We start from the raw sequence: 18569 nt of genomic DNA, 5'->3' as shown, positions 1-18569 counted from the left end.
TTATTACATTTTTCCTTTTTACTGTGGCATAACCGTGAACACTTTAGCAAGGAATGGTTACAGTTGGGTCACCCCGGAAGGGTGGAGAGAGGCCCTTTGCTCCACTGCTCCTGTCAAATGATTTGCAAGTGTGTAATGAAATCACTCTCATTAGGAGAATGAACAGGACAATTGCGATTTTAACAGTGCCATCAAGGACATCTCACTTTCTACAAGACTAATGTCATCACTGAATCCGACATCTCAGGGAAGGGGATGTGGAGCAAAATATTAAATAGGATATGCAATTGCTGATTTGGCAGGCAAAAATGGCACCGAGAGACAGAGTAAAATAATTTCCACTTGGTATTTGCAGGAGGCCTATTATATATGGGGTTTTTAAGCAGACTTACCTTCCTAAATATTAAGTGTCTGCATAGACCTGATCAACCCAAATGATGGTTAAGAGAGAAGGGAAGATAAGGGGAGGCCTCATGAGACCAAGGCCTGCCCTGTGGGCCTCAACCTGTGTGCCTGTCACAGATGAACTTCATGCTCTGCTGTCTCCATCTGAAGTTCTTAACAATTGTTAAATAAGGGATCTACATTTTCTTTTGGAATCAGATGGGACCATCAAATTGTGAAGCTGGTCCTGCTGGGTTTAAAATTGAGTGCATGGTAGGCTGTTTGCAGAAGAAAGAGAAGCATGGGGCCTGCTTGGGAGACTTACTGGTAAGCCAGGTGGTCCTGGGTCCCCTCTGTCTCCCTGTAAAAATAGCAACATATGATTTTATAAGAGCCACACAATTTCCCTAAAACACACAGGATGTAAAAATGAGAACACACATAGGAATTATTTAGACTGGACTAAGGGTGGGGTTTGCTCAATTTTTTAGTGTTGGGAAGATCAACGCTGGGGAGGTGACTGTCCTTCTCCATTCCCAGGCCCTGAATTCTCCTCCTACTCAGTGGGGACTGTAAAGTCATGATGACATAGAATGAAGATGAAGACTGCCTTTCTGTTTAAATTTATCTAAGTTCTCACTGCACTGGCCCTTCTCCTTGCAGTTTGCCTGTCTCTGGTCTCATGGACACACCTGGCCTTGCTCCTTCGACCACCCTACAGGGGATGTAGAAGGGGCTCTGGGGAGTGTCTCTCAAACTTGCTTCTGTCCAGACGTAATGATCGACTCTGCACTGAGACTCAACCTGTTTTAGGTGTGTATTCACTTGGATATAGACTCTTAAAAAATATAAGTTATGCATAAGATATCTCAACCTCTTTGGGGCGTACAGTTATTTCTGTGGCACTCAGTGCATGCGCATTATTATTCAAGCATGACCATGGCCTACCTCCAGACTTTTTCATCTTCCCCAGAGAAAGCTCTGTACTCATTAGACACTAACTCCCCCAGGGGCCCCCGCAGCCCCTGGCAACTGCCACTCCACTTTACTTCTCTAGGAGTTTGACCACCGAGGGCCTTATGTAAATGGAATCAATATCTACCCCTTTCCAACTGGCTTATTCCGCTTAGCATTATGTGATCAAGGTTCATGCTTATTGTTGCATGTGTCAGAATTCCCTTCCTTTTAAAGGATGAAGAATACACGTTTGTAGGAATGCACCCACCCATACTCATTTGCCTATCCGTTCATCTGTTGATAGACACCTGGGCAACTTCCACTTTGGGGCAATTGTGAAGAATGCTGCTATGGATTCAAAAGTACCTGTTCCAGACTCTGCTTTCAGTCTTTTGGGTTATGTACCCCAGAAACGAAATTGCTGGGTCATATGGGAACCTGGGATTAATTTTTTGAGGAACTGCTCTATTGTTTTCCACAGCGGCTAAGCCATTTTACATTCCCGCCAGCAATGACCAAGGGGTCCAACTCTCTGGGTAGCTGCCAACACCAGTTAGTTTTGTCATTTTTTTATAATAGCCATCTGAATGGGTCAGAAGTGGATATGGACTTAAGAACATGGTTTCTCAAAGTTATTTGATCTACAGACTGTTTTTATTTAGTTTCTGCTTAAGACAAGGAATTCTCTATACCTCCTCTCTTTCCACGAGTATTCTATCATCACAGTTACAGAAAGATAATAATAATCCCCATAACTAATATAGGAAGTACGTTACAGTTTACAATATGCTGCAATTTGAATTGTTATAACAGGTCATCTTGATAATGCTGAGAGGAAAGCAGGGTAAATAGTATTTTAATTTTCTTTCATAAGGAAGGGAAATGAGTGTCAAGGGATGACTTGAGGTCACATGGTAACTAAGGGTCAGTTTGCTCATTCCAACACACCACATTGGCTCCTGGAATGACCCTGTTTTGCTATGAAGTTTATTATATTGTTTAAGCATTAAGAAAAATCATAGTTCTTGCTGTTCATGTATGAATGGGGGCAGAGACTACAAATAAATACTGTGAGCTCTCAAAAAGGATCAGCACTCTAGTGTGGCCACAGAACTTAGGGTCTAGTAGCAGTCTGGGATGAGTTTTAACTAATTGTGGTAGAATATTCTTCCTTTAGAGGGTATAACCATATGTCTTGAAAATGTACTATATTTTCTCTTGATCATCATTTTTTTCTGACCATCCTTTATTTATCCATGACGTCTTATATTACAGAGATGAGTTGGTCACTCAAGAGCTTATTTTGGAATGTTTGTACATCAGTGTGTCTGCTAAAAACACAGAAGCACTTAATTTATAAATGATAGTGCTAGAAGATTTCCATAATTCACAAGATCAATAGTGATGACTTATTATACATGAGGACAAGTATTACTATTAGAATATTTTAATTATGAATAAATAAGTGGTCCTCAACAAAGGCTGATTTTCCTTCAGGGGACACTTGGTCATATCCGGAGATGCTACGTACACCTAGTGGGTAGAGTCCAGAGGCCAGGCGAGCTGCTCAATATCCTACAGTGCTCAGAAAAGCCCCCACAGCAAGTGATTATCTGGCCCCAAATACCAACAATGACAAACTTGAAAAATCTTGAAATAAATGTATCCTTGCAACTCTGAGATGAGGAGACACTGGAATTATATAGCCATAGCGGCTAAGGCCATTGCCTTCACACAAGAAGCAAGGGGCCATCTAAGTATGTCAGGGCAATGATAAAAAATCAATGCATCCAGTGACACTCCTCAGGAAATCCCTGTCCAAGTGTTTCCCACACAGCTCACCTCCTTAGAAGAAGAAAAATTTCCACCCACAATGATCATAATACTTACCTGAATACCTTTAATGATACCTAAAATGAACACTGAATCTCCTTTTTCTCCATATTCTCCAGGAAGGCCCTGGAAATAAAATATTCACTTAAGAGGAAAAAGAATATTACTATTTCAATATTTTCTTTTTTGTATGAAATATTACTCACCAGTAAAATTGCCATTGGAGCAATTTCATTAGTGGAGATTTATCATCTTAATTATTATTATCATCCTAAAGTTTTCATATAGTTAAGGTCTGTTAAGGAATCTTCTAAGACAGAGTATTCACTAATATATAGTTATTTACTCATTATTCAGCAAGAAGATTGCATCTTCCTCACCATATAAAGTATAGACATTATTCTTAAAAATATCCAATTCTGCAATTTTAATCTATGCACGAGAAAAAGTTAAAAAAATGAAAGTATTGTTTTTTAATCATTTCATTGTTTGTATTTAAAATAGAGCTTATATTCTACATAAGACTAACTTTTCAAAACTATAGCATGTTCTTTTGGGAAGATTTTTGTATGTAGCTGCTATTGGCTTAGGGTATTTTTTTTTTAAAGTGAATGAAAAGCCTCAATGTATTTCCTTCACAGGTTTTTCTATGTTATATCTTAATATCCTATTTAATATCTTAATATATTTTAAGTTGGTTGCCTTATAAAAATTTTGCCTTCTTCATTCAAACTATTATGAAAAAAACATACAAATTTCAAACTTGACCTGACTTACAAGAGCACCAGGTTTTCTTCCAATGGGAAATATTTGAGGGTTTTATGGTGACATCAAGAGTTTGAGGACTCACATGTGCCTATACAGAGCAATTGGCTTTATACAGGTCCAATCTGCATGAATTCAGTTCCATAGTTAACTAATACAAGTCCTCCGACAACAGGGTACAAACTTTAGTTCCCATCATAACTGAAATTAGTTGAGTAACTGCAGAAAGACCAAACTTCCCTGCTAGTTCTTCAGTGCACAGGTCACTACAGGAATAAGAGATGTCAGTCATGATCACTGAAAGACGATGTCATTCTTTCAAAGCCTGTCTGTGATTGTTTCCTGCACGTCTATCATTCAGAGCACACGCACAGACACACAGACAGCAAAACACAGAGATGTGCTGTCTCTTATCTCCCAGCCCAAATGACATGTTACAAAAATGGGTCCATGAAAGAGGGAATCAGCCAGCAAAGACCAAATGAATGAAAAAAATGTCCACATTGAAAGTGACATCCAAATGGAGCTGACCAGGAGAATGTGGACCCCACTGTTGTTCCAGGGACTTCACACACACAGCCTGAAGGCAGGGGGACAAACTCTGCAACATAAAGAGGAGCGGGTTGTGATGGAAAGAATGAAGATATAACACAGGCAAAAGCTTCCCAGTAAAGGAACCCTGCGAGATGCCCCACCACAATGAAAACCAGTCCACACTTACAAAGGAGTATGACATTTTGCTAACGCATAGAAAACATATTCATTTGGTTTCATAAATCATGCAACAAGAATACAAGCACAGTTCCAACTACTCTTGATAAGTGTTTAACAAAGAAATGAAACACCCTTTGATTCTCAATGTTTTAAATTATAGTATACTAGGTAAATAGTAGTTTTAATTTTTTCATTCCTATTTTTATTAGTGACAGTAAGAGGATTTTTAACACTAACAAAACATATTATTAAATGTCACAGAACAATAGCAAATTATCTCATGGGTCAATAAGGATGCTCTCTGTGATGCTAGCTTGCATGGCCATTGTCACATTACCATGCAAAGCAAGGACTGACTGCCTCCAGAACAAGGGAGGGAAGGAAAGGAAGTTGATTTGCAAAGAGACCACAGTGCCACACTTCAGCACTACTGTCAGCGCTACATGCTGTGTCAAAACTACAGCTTGGAACCCCTGCTGTCTTGGATGTGCGTGGCTCAGTGGAATAAGGTTTGGTCCAATTTGAAGAGCTTAAGAAATGTACATCCAACAGCCTGTGCTCGAATCTCCAAATGGCTGAGTGTGACAGCAAAGGGCGGCAGAGACTCTTCACAGTGAAAGATGGCTATGGTACCTACGTGCCACCACAAGAAAAATGTGAGCTCGGAATTTCCTTGGATTCTGTATTCAGATTAGTTCCACTGGGATGCGGAGCAAAAGAAAGATGCATGAAGAAAAAGTAGAAGACTCTGGTGGTGATCATATGAAAATCTTTTAGAAGAGATTTGGGAAATAATGTTTAATTAGGGAAGAGGAAAGGCTGCAAAATAGTCACAGAAAATAAATTTTGAAAGGTCAAATTATCTTGAATCTTTATTTAAGTGTGTGTGAGAGAGAGGGGGGAAAATAAATATAAAGAATAGAGGACAAATAACAGGCAGAGAGAAAGGGAATATGAAAGAATATCCTTGACTGAAGCTGTGTTTAAATAGAAGTCCACATTTTCAAAGAAAACTAAAGTCAAGAGCACCATAGTTGTCCTCGAGAGCTGACTATTGTCCAGTTTCTGGACATCCATTCCCATCCCTTTCAAATTTATCTTCTTGCCTTACACAAGCTATAGAGAGAAAAGGTATATTTCCCAGACTCCTTTGCAGCTGGATGTGAATTAAGTTCCACTCAGGAGATGTGGAAAGCAGGAGTGAGGGAGAGATCCTTGTCTTGGTCAGCTGCTGTTGCCAAACAGAAAAGTAGAAACCTGTTTGCTGGTATCTGGACATAACAGTGAGAGACAGTGGATAGTGGACAAGCAGATTCCTGACTCTGGATCTCAGCTAAGTGTGAGCCCTGGAATCAGGAGCCTGTGTTGGACTGAGTCCCACACCTCTAACTATGATGATAAGTGCAAACTCCCTGTATTAAATCCTTTCTATTTGACATACCTAGACGGAAGTAAACCCCGAATGAAAAGCAATATAAATCTCGCTGATTGGCCTCTCTACTCCATTTTCCTTACTATCCAGCACCCAAAGACATCTTAATGAATCATCAATCAAATAAATTTGCTTCTTTCCTTAAAACTATTCAGTGTCTCCTCATGGAAAAGAAAATCTGGTTCCATCCACAGTCTATCATCAGTCCCTACTCATTCCAGTCCTGTCCACCTCTCTACCCCCACTCTGAGTTACACCTATTTGTTCACCGTGCTCCAGGCACACTTGCCAGAACGCTGTTTCCTGAACATACCAAACCTACTCCTACCATGGGGTCTTTTCAGTTAAGTTTCCTATGAGGGTGAGCCATGGGAGTCTTACTGGGGGGCCTCCCGAGCCAGGAGCTCCTCTGTGTCCTGGAAACCCTGGATCACCTCTTGAGCCATTGTAGCCGTTCAAGCCAGGTTTGCCTCTGGATCCAGGAGGCCCTGGGTGACCCTACAAAACAAAATCATAAGTGAAGGATTTTTGCAAGAATACCATAACACAAAGTTTTATGCAATGTGGATCTCAAATTATGGCAGTTGTGACTCTTGTTTTTATTTGTTTAATTTTGTGAAACTTCCTTTCCCACCTGAAAGCGCTGTGTGGCAGAGTGAAACTAAAAATAAAAAGTGTGGGCCGAATGTGGTGGTGCATGCCTGTGATCCTAGCAGCTTGGTGGGAGGCCGAGGTAGAAAGATTCCAAGTTCAAAGCCAGTCTCGGCAATTTAGAGAGGCACTAAGCAACTCAGTGAGACCCTATCTCTAAATAAAATACAAAATAGGGCTGGGGATGTGGCTCAGTGGTGGAGTGCCCCTGAGTTCAATCCCTGATACCCTCCCCCCCAAAAAAATACAGTAAATAAAATAAAAAATGTGTAATATGTCAAACTTAAATTAATTTAGTTTGGCGTGTTCTGGAAGATTTTTGGAGGAAACTTTGCTTGGAATTCTTAGAATCTAATGAATGAATTGCAAAGGCCCCCAAATACCTCTTCATTCTTCCATCTGATTTTCATGTTAGAAATGAGAGTCTTAAGCCCATTTTCAATCTTAAGACTCAACAGAAAATAAAACATCTATTATGAACAATACGTTTATTTCAGAACACTGCACTTGATACTGCAAGTGCATCTAGTTCCCATCTTGAATGGTTTTCCCTTATCTGTTTGAAAAGTTTTCCCTCCACAGAAAACATTTTGGTTTTAGAATTATTGCATAAAATTAAAATGTAAGCACCCTTCCCTGCACCAAGATGACAAAATAAAAGCCAATTTGCCCAATATATATGCTTTTTGAACATGTGATCTCAAAGGTTCTAATTAATGTTTCTTCCTTCTTTGAAAAAAATGGAGAAAATTTAGTGATACTTACAGGTACACCATCCAAACCTGGAAATCCAGGAACACCAGTTGGACCCTAAAAATCCCAGAAAACAAAACAGATTTTAAAATTACTAAATTCTTAGATTAACAATTTGATTTACAACAATTTGAATAACTGATGATGCATTAAAAAACACTTAGTGGTCATTGCTTTTATATTGATGAGTTTAATCTTTGGGGAAGGGGGAGGTGAGGATGAGCTGGGTATTGAACTCAGGGTCTCATGTGCAGTGGGCAAGTGTTCTACCACTGAGCCACATCCCTAGTCCTAGGCTCATGAGTTTAAGCACCAATGATTAAGAGTGTTTTGGTGAATACTTAGGAGGGCATTTTGCAGTGCCAATTCAAATATAGTACTCAACATGCTAAATCAGAAATTTAACTTCTCACAATCTATCCTGGAGTAACAAACTCTTCAATGTGAACAGCAATATATGGGGTTACTTTTGCACACTGGGACTAAACAAAGCTGGGGGAGAAATTCAGATTCTCTTTAGCAGGAAATAAAATACAGTCTTATTCACACTATGGTGTATGATACCATATTATTAAAGGAATACATTCAATTTGTATCAATTAATATAGAAAAATCTTTAAGACATATTGTTGAGTGGAAAAGGAAGAGTTTAGCATGATACACAACATTATGTTATTTAGGTTTTTGCCAACCCCCTAAACAATTTAAACCCCACTTAGGGGGTTTAAATGCATAGAGAAAGGTCTAGCTGGGCCTGCTCCTCTGGAGTGGGGAGTTGGGATGAGGATTGGTTGTGGCAGAGGAATTCAGACTTAATTTATCACAAGATGTGAGTATGTACTGCTGGTGATCATAAAAACCTAGCAGAGCAGTACTGGTGAGAGGGAAATGTGAGTCTTACCCTGAAGAAGCAGCTTACCTTATCTCCTTTCTCCCCTGCTGCTCCTGGAAGGCCAATGTCACCTCTCAGTCCTTTCTCTCCTGGAATCCCAATGGGCCCAGGGGGCCCCAAGGGCCCTATTGGACCCTGTGGCCCTAGTGGTCCTGGTTGACCCTGAGAAGGAAGGAGGCATGACGTGATTTTTATGTAGTGTCTTCTAACACAAATATATAGTCACTCAGGTCCATGGAAGGCTAGAAAGTTCAGAGTTTGAGCAAGTTCTGATAACAGAAACCCAAGTGTTTAATCGAACCCTAAGAAACCCAGCCGTTGCCTTTCTCAATCTGAACTCAAGCTGAATGATACTTTTGCAATATTGCCTGTGTGTGTGTGTGTGTGTGTGTGTGCAAGCATGTGTGTGTCAACATACGTAGGCTGATGGTGGTTCTTATACTATTTTAATTCCTTCGATTGCATTTATAGATCCCCAGCTGTTAATGAAACATAGAAATAAAATTACCAGTCTTATCACCACTGTGTGAGTGACATGCAGGTGGGAGGAGAACCACCACATCTTTTACTTACTTCAGATGTACTTCTGATGATTTGAGGTCTCAGGACTATTATCTGATGTGAGATGAAGGGATGCTTCATCATGAGCCATCACAACACGGGTCACCCACACGTGAAGACCTGGCTATGTGACCCCAGGCATGGTGGTCTCCAGTGAGTCCCCTGGATGGCAGTTTCGAAGCACACAAGTTGTACCTCCAGAGTTTGAGTGCACTCTTAGTGTTCATTTGAAGTCAGGCTGTGATTTTTTTTGTGCTTCTTAAAAAGTTTTCCAAAGATTTTCAAGAAAAATCATTTTATATGCCCATGTCCCCAAACTCAACCTGGGTAAATAGTCAACCAGTAAGTCTGAATTGATTTGTAGACAGAAAAGTTTGAGGGATTTCAGGAGATATCTGTTCATATCAGCTCTCTAAAACTTCTAGGGCAAATACAGGGCTGCCTGTAGGTGTGTGGGGCCCTGAACAACATGTTTCCTGAAGAGTCTCATCTTCATGAACTGTGAGTCACCCATAATTAGTGTACCAGCCCCATCCATCTGGCTACCAACCTCACGTGATTCCATGAAAGAAATAACACATGCTGGTAATTGGGAGTGTCCTGATAACCATCCTCTCTCCTGAACCAGGGAGCCCCAGACAGTCCGTAAGTATGAATGCTGGGCACTTCATGGTCAGCCCCACACTGGAGAGCACCCTCATGGAAATCAATGGTAACAGACCCGCTGGGGCTTGGCCCACACTGCTGCTGGCCTTGGCAGAGTGTGTGTGTGAGAGGGGGGTGGGTGCTGAGGCATGGGGCAGGAGTCCTGTAACAATAACAAAGGAATATTCACCACAAAATTATTTGTAAAGTCAGGAAAAATGGGAAATCCTGTGAAATCCACCCACCGGATACTGAATGAGTAAATTACAGTACTTTCATAGAGTAGGTCGCCACAGCCTTCCCACAGCTCCATGCAGCGTGGAACACACATTTCAGTTACCCTGCCAGGGTTAGGGAGCTGGGGGTTGACCTGGGGATCACTGGTGGTGGGTAGGAGTGCCTGTGGGCTTTTGGGACTTTGAAAAAGAGCTCCCAGACAGAAAGATGCAGGGTGGGTGCTAAAGTCTGCCAGAGCAGGACACTGAAGCTGTGGTCTAAGAAGAGTGTCTAGGGCGCTGATGGCATTTGTAGGCAGCCATTAAAGAAAGCAAAGAGATCTGTCTGGGCTGACATAGAGCACCCTCATGATGCTCAAGAAGAGGAAACAGAGTGATTGTGGGTCCGGGCTCTGCAGTCAGCCCCTATGCACTTACTAGTTGTGTGATCTTAAGTACATTTCTTAGCCTCTCTGATCCTCAGCATCTTCATCTGTTGATGGCTTATGTCATAAGAAGAATAAAGCCTGCAACGTTGCTTAACGTAGCACCTATCATAATCGATGCTGTTATCATCAGGGATTATTATTATAAATGGTTCATTGTTAAATGAGAAAACACACCATAGAATCCCATGTCATATGACCCCAACTGGAGAGAAACAAAACAAAAGGAGAGCTGTTCTCTCTAAATACGCGTTTATAAATGAAGGTTTCCAGAGGCATTTTCAAAAAATGGCATGAGAGAGAAATGGAAGCCAGGGCAGCAGCTTCACAATCCACGGTCAGAAAGTGTGACCTTTACAATAAAGACCAGTTACCATTTCCCTATTGCCATCAAGTCACGGACCCAACAAACATTATTGATATTCTTTAACTCCCGCCTCAGCTTCACAAGGCAAAACTGGACTTCATGTGCTTTCCCTTTTCTTGATGGTTTCTCGCCCTCATCACAATGGCTACTATTTATTATTTACAAAAATTCTAAAAGCCTAGAATTTTATTTTATTCATTTTTATTTGTGTGTGTGTGTTGTGTGTGTGTTGTGTGTGTGTGTGTGTGTGTGTGTGTGTGTGTGTGTGAGGGCTCATGTTGCCCAGGCTGGTGTCAAACTCCTGGACCTGAGTGATCCTCCGGCCTCAGCCTGCCGAGTAACTACAGGCACACACCATGGCAACCAGCTTAAAGTTCAGAATTTTAAGAGAAGCTGAAATATATATAAATACATGTTACAAAAAAGACACCAATAAAATATGAACTATAATTATATGGGCACAAACCATTTGGGGGCATGGTGAGGACAGATTAATTTAAATGGGTATCACATAAATTCTAAATTACAATCTGAAAGTAAGAATTACGGTGACTTCATATGACCTTTTCAATGCATGTGAACTAATTTTACTTCTAAGATTAATCTCACTTCTCAGTAAGATTAATTAACATATGTTGAAAAGCTCCCATTTTTTTCTAAGTATAAGGGTCAGGAAATAACTGCTTTTTCATTAAGTTTAAGAATTACCTTTTTATCTTGCATATAATTTATACATAAACTCCCCAATCATCTTCTGTGAATAAGGTATGTTACAATAATGTATTATTTAGATACATAATAAAGCACACACTTGAATACAACAGGGTAACTGAGAAAGAGACAACCGATTAACTGGCTATAAATCTCTTTAATGTGTTTCATTTTAGACTTGCAATTCTGAATCCAATGAGCTAATGGAAACTTGCAGAGGAAAAAGAAGATGGGAAGTGTTTAACTTAGTGTTGAGAGTGACAAAACTCCACTTAATGTAGCATAGAAATGCATCCTGATTTCAGGAAAATAAAAACACTTTGAAAGAAAAGGAAACCAAGACAGGTTATCTGCATTACTGTGGACAACCATCCCTTCCTCTCTTCCCTATTTCTCCTTCCTCCCTTGTCCCCATTTGCCACACAGACCTCCTGGCCATTTCTGAACTAGCTTTGTTGTTTCACAGTTTTTGTGCATGCTGTCCCATCCCAGGCTGCCCCCATCCCTGGCCCTGCTGTCTCTCAATGCTCTCCTGGAAAGATTTCTCTGATCTCTTGCCCCTTCCCTTGAGAAGTGGATGCCCCTAAGATGCTAAGTCTTAAGCCCTCTCACCAGCTCCTATGATCCTGTCTTGATCTGTGTGTCCCTCCCAACCCCATACTCCTGGACCATGAACTCCTACAGTACAGAGCCTAGGTGCCTAAGATCATGATGGTAAGGAAGGCAGACAGATATATTAGTAAGCTCTCTGTTAGTACAGGAACACCTGAGGCAGATTATTTATTAAGCAAAGAGGCTGGCTTTGGCTCATGGTTCTGGAAGTACAAAGTCCAAACAACATGGCACAGTCTCTGGTAAGGACCTCTTGGGCTATGTCACATCATGGTGAGAGTGTGTGATTCCTCTCTCCCTCTTTATTATTAACCCTAGGATTCAATCATTGGGATTCCACCCTAATAACCTAATCTAACCTAATCACATCCCAGAGACCTCACCTTTAAACACCATGGTAGGTTTGAGTTTCCACTCTCTTAATGCAATTAACATCTGACTTTGGGGATTAAACTCTTGAATGAGTTTGGAGTTAGAAACCATCTTCAAACTGTAACAGCAGAGAATAATAAATGCTTAATAAAATATGAAGGTGAGCCCTGCCCTGACCCCAAGGAAAGAACTGTGTAAATGCTTCCTTATGACTCGGAACTGCGTTGCCTAGAACATTGGCTTATGGTTGTTTTGCAAAACAGTGAGGATCCCATATCACCGTGCACGGGGTACAACTGCACAGGTTGAGGAGCCACTCTGAGCACAGTGGTGCTGGAGTCTATTGTTGAGGCATAACCTGGAAGCCACTGTGCCTCCACCACAACCACGTTCAACAGCACGTGCAGCCTCTGCTTGGCAAGTGGAAGAACTAACATAATACACCGAGCGCCTGCTTTCTGAAGCCTGGAAAGACTTTGTGATGTTGCGTTCAGGATTGTTTTTCATATTGTTAGGTATTTTGTCATATGATAAATTTTTTAAAGAAATTCATTAAGCCTTGGATAATAGTACTAAAACTGTCAGAAATCTGCTCAGGAATATTTCCCAAACACGAATCTTTGAGAGAGTAGTTTGTTGGTTCAGCCAATTGGAGTTAATAATTTATCAACAGCAATGTAGAGAGTAATTCTATTTTTGTTACATTGTTTCATATAAAAAAGGGGCCATTTACTATGCTTACAAGTAAATATTTAGGATTACTTATTTATAAGGCTATATACTTATTTATAAGGTTATATTGGTGAATAGGCACCAATAACAGGTCCACAAGGACATTTTTATAACTGGAGAATCATTAATCACAGGAATTTTGCAACATTTAAAAAAATCTTTTTAAAAGAAATATTGCATCCACTTCTAACCCTTCCGCCTGAAAACAGCAACATGGCATGAAACTGTTGGTGTCCTCGCCTTAGTGTAGCAAGAAGCAAAGCTGCCCACAGAAGGACCGGCTTCCAGCATCTCATCCCTGATTTGTTTTTGGGTTGTTGGTGGTTTTCCATTTTCTTTTCTTTTTTTTATTTATTTTTTTGCTACTGTGTGCACAAATCGCCTCTGTGGTTTGTGACTTTCCATGTGACACAGCGAAGTCACTGAATTCAGAAACGACAATCGGCTTGACAGCTGAGAAATGTTGGCATGCTGTATGAAGCCACTAGGTCGTCTCAAAGGTCAGGTGGACCCGTGTGGTCAGACCCCATATCTGTGCCTCGTACCATGGCAGAGGGCCTGGCCAGCTGTACAAATAAAGGATGAAGGAGATCAGAGCAGACAGAAACCACATTCCACCCTGCCCGCGCAGGCCAGGGCATTCCATTAGGATTTTGTCCCTGGTTCAGGATTTTGTCCCTGGTCCATGGTCTAAGTAAGGAACATCTCTTAAGAGGGGCTAAGATCAAATAGCTTATATTACACAAGTTAGTATTGGAGACCAAGAGATGAAAAAAACACATAATACTTAAAAAATTAATCTTCAAATCAGTACAAGGATTGGGGAAATAGCAACAAATAGACAACTAAAAATATGTGCTCCTACACGTTCCTTCTTCATGCTCTTTCCCAGCCAGGAATCGAGTTGATATCACCTGGTATGAAGGCATGCATGCATGAATGAATGAACGAACAAATAAATAGGAAAGCTGCTTTCATTGTATTAATTCTATGGAATTTTCCAAATCCTCCTTGGACTCCAAGACCATGACATTCACTATCAGAAGTGTCACAGAAAGGACAGGAATTTATTTATTAAACTTAGTTATATGCTCATCACCCTAAGCATTTTGTCAACCAGCCACACTGAGAAGTGTAGATTATTAGCCTCTGTAAAGAACAGAGCCCACCCTGGAGCCATGAGTCATTCAAACTCAAGTACTGGTATCTTGAATCTATACCGGGACTGGTCAGCCTCTCTCAAAAGATTCTCCTTTTCCCACCAAATCACTAAATCCTTCCACTAAATCACACATGGTGCCTACAGGGACATTTCAATCCCCGGCTGCCTGAATTATATATAAAATTAAGAACTATATATGTTTATATGAATATACTCTATTTTCCTTTATAAAGTTTCCTTAGGAAACAATATTATTAATCAAATTGATTCAAGATCTCTATTTTTGTGATCCTCAAATGTAGTTTTCCGGTCCCTCCATTGATTTCTGACTGTTCCTAGATTTGTTCTCGGATCTTCTTTGGCTCTGAATTCACACTCGCATGTCAGCGTGGAGCTCACTCCTGCTCTTCCCCCACGCCTGTAGATGCAGACTCTCTTCTTTCCATCAGGGTAGAAAATTTTGGCTCACTCCCTTTCCCTCATTCCCCACGACTCTCCCTGACCACATTTGCCACATTTTGTCTTGAACTAATGTCACAGGGCTGTGTCACCTGCATCCCCCTGGGGATCCCCTGGGTCCTCTCCAGCACAGGTCACCCCAGCACAACCTCCTTCCATTCCTTGACCTGTCTTCCGCCCACACAGCTGCCATCTCATGTTGTCTTCCCTTCCTTTATGTTATTGGTGCAGCCTCCCCTCCACCACCCACTGACCCACAGCCCACTGACCCCTGTGATTTCCATGTGTGCACACTCATACACACCCTCTGCCCTCTGCTTTAATTGTACTTGTTGGCTGGGACAAGAGTAACCCATCTTCACCTGTAGCTTAAATACCAACTGTTCCCACCAAAAACATAACGGTGATCATAGTAACAGTTACAGCTGCTTCCATGAGCTAGCACTGGCTCTGTCCTAGACACCTGAGCAGCCAGCACTCTGCCATCTCCTTGGGGAATCTTGGCATCCTCACTCCCGAAGGAGGAAGTCGAGCCTCAGAGAGATGTGACAGATGACAGGAGACCAGGTGGCCACACACAAGGAAGCAGAGATTCAAACCCAGCTCTTCAGACCTCAAGGTTTCTGCCTCACTTTTTACCCCAGGTTTTACTAATCCTTCCTCCACACTCTCCTGTCCACCCTAAAATAATTAACACCTAAATAGACTTCTCTCCTGATTTTCACTATTGTTTGGTGCAGATTGCTTAGTATCTGCTTAAGTTGATGTCCTGGCCCCTTGGCAACTGTCTTTCGCAATATCAACTTTTAAACATGTATTCACAGATTGATTAATTTAATAAAATTTCTATATCAAATTTCACAAAATAACATTTTAGTGTATCTCTTTTTTTTATGCCGCCCTTATTGTGTTATTCCCATATTTAATGCTTAATTGTAATTCAACAAATCGGCCACTAGGTGTCACTACAACATCACGTAAATCCTCAAACAGGCCTCAACAAGACCCTTGGGGAATGGCCCCAGGGTCCTCCTCTATTGCTGGAAGAAAATTACTGGATATGAGAAACAGCTGTAAAAATTAATAATGAAAAGGTGTTACTTTAAGGGTAGATTGTCCGAGGAGACCAAACTGCACCAGAAGAAAATTTTCTCTTCACCTTAAGTTGACCTTACTAGGTAACAAGGGGCTCAGAGTAAATTCATCACTTTAGCCTGGAATAACCCCTAGGGATCTTTATCTGTGTTTTTAGAAAATAGCATGGCACAGGGGGAAGAACCTTGCACTGAGAACCAAAGACACAGCTTTGCCACTGAATAGTAAGATCGCTCTTTAGACAGGTGCCTGATGAATTGTTTTCCATTTTGAAACACAGTGGGAGCAATAGCCTGGCATTGTGCACCTGCCATGGGAACCAAATTAGGCGTCTGGAGCTCGTGGTAAGCGCCTGCTGAGAAATACCCAGCTGAATCTCCTTTCTCCAACCTGTTCTCTGCCCCTTGCCCCTACCCCTTGTTTTTCTCCTACCTGCTTCTCCTGTGCGGTTCCTCTTACTCAATGGTTAAGGGGCTCCACCTGGAGCTCCTCAGCGATACCTGGCCTTTTCTCCCTTTCTTTTGGGAAAATTCACCCATTTCTATGGGATCTACTGCATCCAGAGCCAAACAATCTGTCCAACCCCTTCCCTGGTCCAGACCTCTTACTGAGCACCAGCTACACATGCAACTGACCTCAGGCTCCGAATGTCCAAAACTGGACTTGGGATCGCCCTTCAAATGTGCTCCCCAGTCAAATACCACTGTCCATACAGCTGTTAGCACCTCTACCAGGGGGTCTTGCATATCTCTAACCACCACACCAAACAGCCCTGTGGAGTCTCCTCTGTTTGCCATCAACCTGCCTCCCAATATGTCCAGCCCACCCATATGCCCACCTCCATAGTCGCCTCTTATAATACAACACATCCCCACCCCTGTGGCTGCTATGGTCTCCTAACAGGCTCTCCCTAATATCATCCAAATGGCTATGTCCTCCAAACAGTAGCCAGTGGTTTGAAGATTCTAATTACATAGGATGTGCCGTGTCCATTTGGTCAACAGCATCTCAGGTCACTTGCTTTCTTCCCTGCTATGATCAAACCCCTTTCTGGACATCTTTCCATCCCCAAAGACACCATCCTGTCTCCTTCTACTTGAGTAGAGACTGTTCTATTTGTCAAATATCTTAGGAGTTGAATGGTACCCATGAAAGGATATGTATGTCTGTGTCCTCGACCCTGAACCTGCAACAATTGCCTCAGGTGGCAAAAGATGAGAGAATGTGTTTACCTTGGATTGTCTAGACGGTCCCTAAATGCCATTACATGTATCCTTATAAAAAGGACATGGAGGTGCTGGTTGTGGCTCAGTGGTAGTATGCTTGCCTAGCATGTGTGAGGCACTGGGTTTGATCCTCAGCAATTTATTAAAAATAAATAAATTAAATAAAGGTATTGTATCCATCTACAACTAAAAATATATATTTTTTAAAAAGGTACATGGTGCAAGATTTGATGCAGACACACAGTAGAAGGCAGAATGGCAACAGAGGCAGAAATTGAAGAGACGTAGCCAGGAGCCAAGGAATGCCAATTTTGCGTTGCCAAGAGCCGCCAGAAGCCGGAAGAGGCAAGAACAGAACCTCCCCTAGAGCCTGGAAGTGCCAAAACCTTGCTTTTGAATGTCTGACCTCCAGGATTTATGGGAGAATAAATTTCCATTGTGTTAAGCCACCAAGTATGTGCTAACTTATTACAAAAGCCACAGGAATTAATATAAGGCTTCCTCCAGGCAGTGGCTGGGTGACTTCTAATTCCATGCATTGATTAACCCCCATGCCCTTGTGCTCTGCCACCCCACATTCATACTGCAATGCAAAGCCAAGTCACAGCACCACATGGTCCACCTGGGAAGGGAGTGAGCACCTTTGTCTCTTCTTTTTCCATGAGGCCCACCATGCACCCAGCACAGGGCCTGTCACTCATCAGGCACCTGGAAGCAAGCTGGAACAAAAATCTTGTCTGCCTCTACTACTGGGCTCTGGCTGCATGCCACAGGGACTTTCTTCTTTATCACAGAGGACCCATGTCCTCAGCTGATGCCTGGCACATGGGGAGTGTTCAGTGGTTATTGCTGAATGAATGGAAACGTATTCTTGATTAATAACAGTGATGGGTGTATGGTGGAGAAAGGAAAAGATAAGCACATTGGGGACAGCTGTTTCCATGGGAATTTCTTGGCTAATTATTGAAAATGAGTTTCAAAGAAGAAACTTGCTTTTCTTTCTTACATCCCTTATGATTCTGTATTTTCTGTAATTTCGTCAGATGCTACCCTGGCACTAGAGAGGAATTGTTAAACTTATTGATTCCAATTTTCCTACATGGAATAGTTCCCTGAAAATGGGCCAGACTTTCAGGTGCACCTGTATCGCTTGCCCTTATCTTGCACCAATAGCACGGCCACTTCCAAGTGGTCCTGACATGTTCCTCTTGAGTTCAGCATGGCCCCTACATCTCCTGGGCCCTGCACCTGGCCTGGCCTGGGTTCATGCTGGGCCACACAACTGGGCAGTCATCACTGTGGACTTGAACTCCAATGAGAAGACCTGCTGTAAACCATGGACAGCTGAATGAGGTGGCTGGCCTGGGCAGATGTGCAGCCACCTTCAGGCCCAAGCTGCAACTAGGGTTCCCAGGGGAGGTCTCCTTATATTAGTTCTACCTATGCATTTGGTCCAGTGGAAAATGCATGATGCATCCTAGAGTATAGGAAGTAAATACAAGTTTGTTCCCCTTTCTCACACAGATGCTAGATGTCAAGAGCATCTTATCAGCACACTGAGCCTGATGTTAGTTGGAGTTATTCT

At 41.8% G+C, this 18569-nt stretch overlaps 1 protein-coding gene across 1 annotated transcript in view; it reads right to left on the bottom strand.

Moving 5' to 3' along the window:
• The window catches only part of Col4a4 (collagen type IV alpha 4 chain), a 118245-nt gene that overhangs the window by 82564 nt on the left and 17112 nt on the right, over positions 1–18569 (bottom strand). The window contains exons 4-8 of the mRNA XM_027941922.3: positions 8409–8543; positions 7502–7546; positions 6467–6583; positions 3232–3300; positions 710–745 (exon numbers count right to left, since the gene is read on the bottom strand). Coding sequence (XP_027797723.2) covers positions 710–745; positions 3232–3300; positions 6467–6583; positions 7502–7546; positions 8409–8543 — 402 coding nt within the window. The remainder of the gene's footprint in view (positions 1–709; positions 746–3231; positions 3301–6466; positions 6584–7501; positions 7547–8408; positions 8544–18569) is intronic.

The sequence above is a fragment of the Marmota flaviventris genome, chromosome 11 (genome assembly GCF_047511675.1).
Source record: "Marmota flaviventris isolate mMarFla1 chromosome 11, mMarFla1.hap1, whole genome shotgun sequence".
Classification (NCBI taxonomy): Eukaryota; Metazoa; Chordata; class Mammalia; order Rodentia; family Sciuridae; genus Marmota; species Marmota flaviventris.
This window is presented reverse-complemented; position numbering and strand designations above follow the sequence as displayed.